Source organism: Acanthisitta chloris, unplaced genomic scaffold (assembly GCF_000695815.1).
Source record: "Acanthisitta chloris isolate BGI_N310 unplaced genomic scaffold, ASM69581v1 scaffold16982, whole genome shotgun sequence".
Lineage (NCBI taxonomy): Eukaryota > Metazoa > Chordata > Aves > Passeriformes > Acanthisittidae > Acanthisitta > Acanthisitta chloris.
The window spans coordinates 32,334-35,655 of NW_008658959.1; the positions used below are offsets into that span (position 1 = coordinate 32,334).

Consider the following 3,322-nt stretch of genomic DNA (forward strand, 5'->3'; position numbering starts at 1 on the left):
TCGGATGGCCCCGGCTGACACTGCTTTGTGCAGGGAATACACTGTCACCGTCAGCACCACACAGAGCAGCAGGACTGCAGGAAGGTTCACAGCCTTGAGCTGCACCTGAGGTACACGTTTAGATCCTCTTACATTCTTTCCAGGGCATTTGCTGCAGGTCTTCCTCTGGGGAATCAGTGTTAGTGTGGGAGTGAAGATGTCACTGATCTGACTGATTTTGGTCTTGGCCCACAAGTCCTCCAGCACATTCCTCATCCTTGGGTAAATCTCCAGAGATTTAACAGCTGGAAGTTCCTTCTGCCTCAGGGCTTGAAGTCGCTGCTGCAGCCGCTCCAGCCCCTCCAGGAAAGCCAGGGGAGACTCTTCCTTTAGAAGGGCTAAGCTCAGGCTGTACAGTTTAATCTGTTCCAGCTTCATGTTTTGCACCTGCTCGATGAGTGGCTCATACTCCTCCATGATGTGGCTGTTGAGCTCATCCAGTGCCGTCAGCAGAGCTTGTTTTTTCAGCTCCAGGGTGTCACTGAGCTTCTTAAAGTACTGCACCACCACCTCCTTCTCTCCCAGCACGGCGGTCTGACACTGGCACTTGCGCTCCTTCAGCAGCATGTAACGCAGGAACACGTGTTTCCAGTGTCTGTCACGCAGCTCCTCCTGGAGCTTCCCACAAGTCTCCTTGGCTTTCAGGTAGGCACTTTGGAGGTCATCTATGGGATGCCCATGGTGCTGCCCTATGGTGAGGCACTGCCCACACACCAGTTTCCTATCCAAGAGGCAGTAGATGTTCAGTGGTTGCTTGTGGTGTTCAGGGCAGGTTGGGACACCAGAGGGACCTTCTTGTTGCCACTTTTCTATCACAGCTTTCAGTGCAAAGTTGATGGGCAAAGATTCTGCTCCAGCTGCAGGAATTTCCACCAGAGTCCTGCAGCTTGGACACTTGAGGCGTCTCCAGAGGGAGAAGTTGTCCAGCTGCTCAATGAGACCTTTCAGGCAATTCCTGCAGAAGGTGTGGGAACAGGTCAGCACTCGGGGGTCCACGAAGATGCTGTAGCAGATGGCACAGGTTAACTCCTCCTCCAGGCAATCCATGGCCAGACCAGGACAACTGAAAAGGAAAAATGGGATTATTTTGTCACAATCAACTCATTTAAAGTCATTTTATTGACCCAAGTGCGTCAACATGACATTTCCTAACCAGTAATCCTCTACTTTGGCAGTTTATTGCCAAGGGGAAGAAAGGAAGGCAAAATCTGAGTGAAATGAGCAATGGTTCAAGGATTTCAGCAAAGTCAGAGCTGCATTCACCATCCAAGTGACCACAGTGTTTCCATATCCAACCTCTGCCTTAAAAACCCAGGGAAAGCAGCAACTGCCACTAGATATTGTTTACACTGGGAAACAGTAGAAGAAACCGGTAAAAGTCACAACAAGAATTCCTAAATAACATCATAACTATGAGCATTTTCTCCCACTGAGAGTAACATGTTCAATGTAAGAATAGAACAAGCACAGAAGCTTTTTTTTCTTCCCTAACTTGTTTCTAGTGTTACTTTTTTAATATAATCATTGGAGCATTAAATTTACTAGAAACTCTCTTGAGGTTCTGGCACAAAAAGCCCAACTCAACAGCCCTTACAGATACCACCACTACCAGGAGATAAATCCTGGGTTACTTGAAGCGCAACACTGAAACTCTTAACTTTTTCCCTCCTTTGCCACTTAGTGAAATCACACTGTAAAGCCCCAAGCAACAGTAACACTAAAGCCACTTTTCATGGTAAATCAGTATTTTTCCATTCTTCTAAAAAAAAAAAAAAAAAAAAAGAGAAATTACTGCAAACTTTCCTTAGCTTTTCCTGCCCCTTCACCAGGTCTAGTCAGCTCTGTAGTCTCTACTATACTGCAGAAAGACATTGTCTGAGCATTTAGTGTCAAAGACCATCAGTTTAGAGTCTCACTTGAAAACTGCAAGCAGTAAGGTGCAGCCAGGCTCATGCTGATGCTGATGGAAGGCAGATCCTGGTTCTGGAGAGTTACACAGCTCTGAGCACAGGGAGCTGCTCAGGGGGCACAGGACTAAGTCTGGCTTATCTCCCTGGTCAGGCCCCGGGGATAAATTAAGGTGAAACAATGCCAAAAGCTCAACTGGAAAGTTTTCTCTGTGGCAGCAGCAGTTTAAACCTCCAAGGGGTGGAAGAAAGGCAGAGGGGAACATGGGAAGGTAGAGAGAAAGCTCCAGATCACCGCGTGTGTTCTCCCGCCAACCCTCAGCAGGGGGTTGGAGGCTCTCCTGGTTTCTATCCACCTCCCCAGTCAGAGACCAAAGTGCAAATTGCCTCAGCACAGTTACCCAATTTGCTCCTCTGCACAGCGTTTGAAGCTTTAACTCTCTGAGGTCTGAGTCTCTGGTGCACCCTGAGAGAAGTGCTGAGCTCTCGAGTCTGAGCAGACTAAAGCCAAACTGAACAACAGGAGTAATAATAAAGATTTCATTTCCATCAGCCCAAAGAGTCACTTCAGCTCCAGGAGGTATTTGGAAAGTTTAAAGTGAATTTTATACTAAAAACACATTTATATCAAGTCCTACAGACACTCAGCAAAAGCCATTGACAAAATTAATACCAAATCCAACAGATATTTACCAAAACACGTCCCCAGCACTGACACTAACCTGTCCTGCACTGCTCTGGCTGCATAAAACCCATGAGGTTCTTTCTCTTTTCACTGGGAAGCCACAGGGCCTTATTTTCCAGCTTTTCCAATCAGCCACCGTGGCAACAACACCTGGGGGTGTATGTTAATCATGTCATGGGTTTAAGTGACATTTCAACACTGGGACTGAAGAAATGTGTCAATAACAAAGGGAAGATGAGCAACAAATCTGCTGTCTAGTTAACCGGTTTTCATAATTAATTCCCATAGGAAATACATTTGAAGGTTTATTGATATATATCTATATATCAATATCTATAGATATATAGATATGAAGTTATTATGAATCTTGGGAATGTCACTAGTGCTGAAACAAACCTCTTTGCTCCTGGTTAGAAATAAAAGAATCCTTTGTAGATATTCTCATTTTCTCTTATATATATGGAATCAACATTTTCTTTTCAACATCCCTGTTTAAAATCCAGAGGAAACAGCACTTCTATTATTCCTTGTTATTTATTATTCCTCAATTTCCAAACAGCTACTGCTGATGTTTGCTAGAGACACCCTGTGTTTTCTTCATTTGCTCCAGACAATGACTTGGAGTTGGACCAAGGAAGTAAAAGGAAATCCTGAGCAAAAAGTTGTTTAGAAACAGTTATATTTCATATAA

The 3,322-nt window shown here is 44.8% G+C and overlaps 1 protein-coding gene across 1 annotated transcript in view; it reads right to left on the reverse strand.

Moving 5' to 3' along the window:
• TRIM59 (tripartite motif containing 59) overlaps positions 1–1,086 on the reverse strand; it is a 2,013-nt gene extending 927 nt beyond the window's left edge. The window contains exon 1 of the mRNA XM_009069213.1: positions 20–1,086. Coding sequence (XP_009067461.1) covers positions 20–1,086 — 1,067 coding nt within the window. The remainder of the gene's footprint in view (positions 1–19) is intronic.
• Between the last annotated feature and the right edge of the window lie 2,236 nt (positions 1,087–3,322).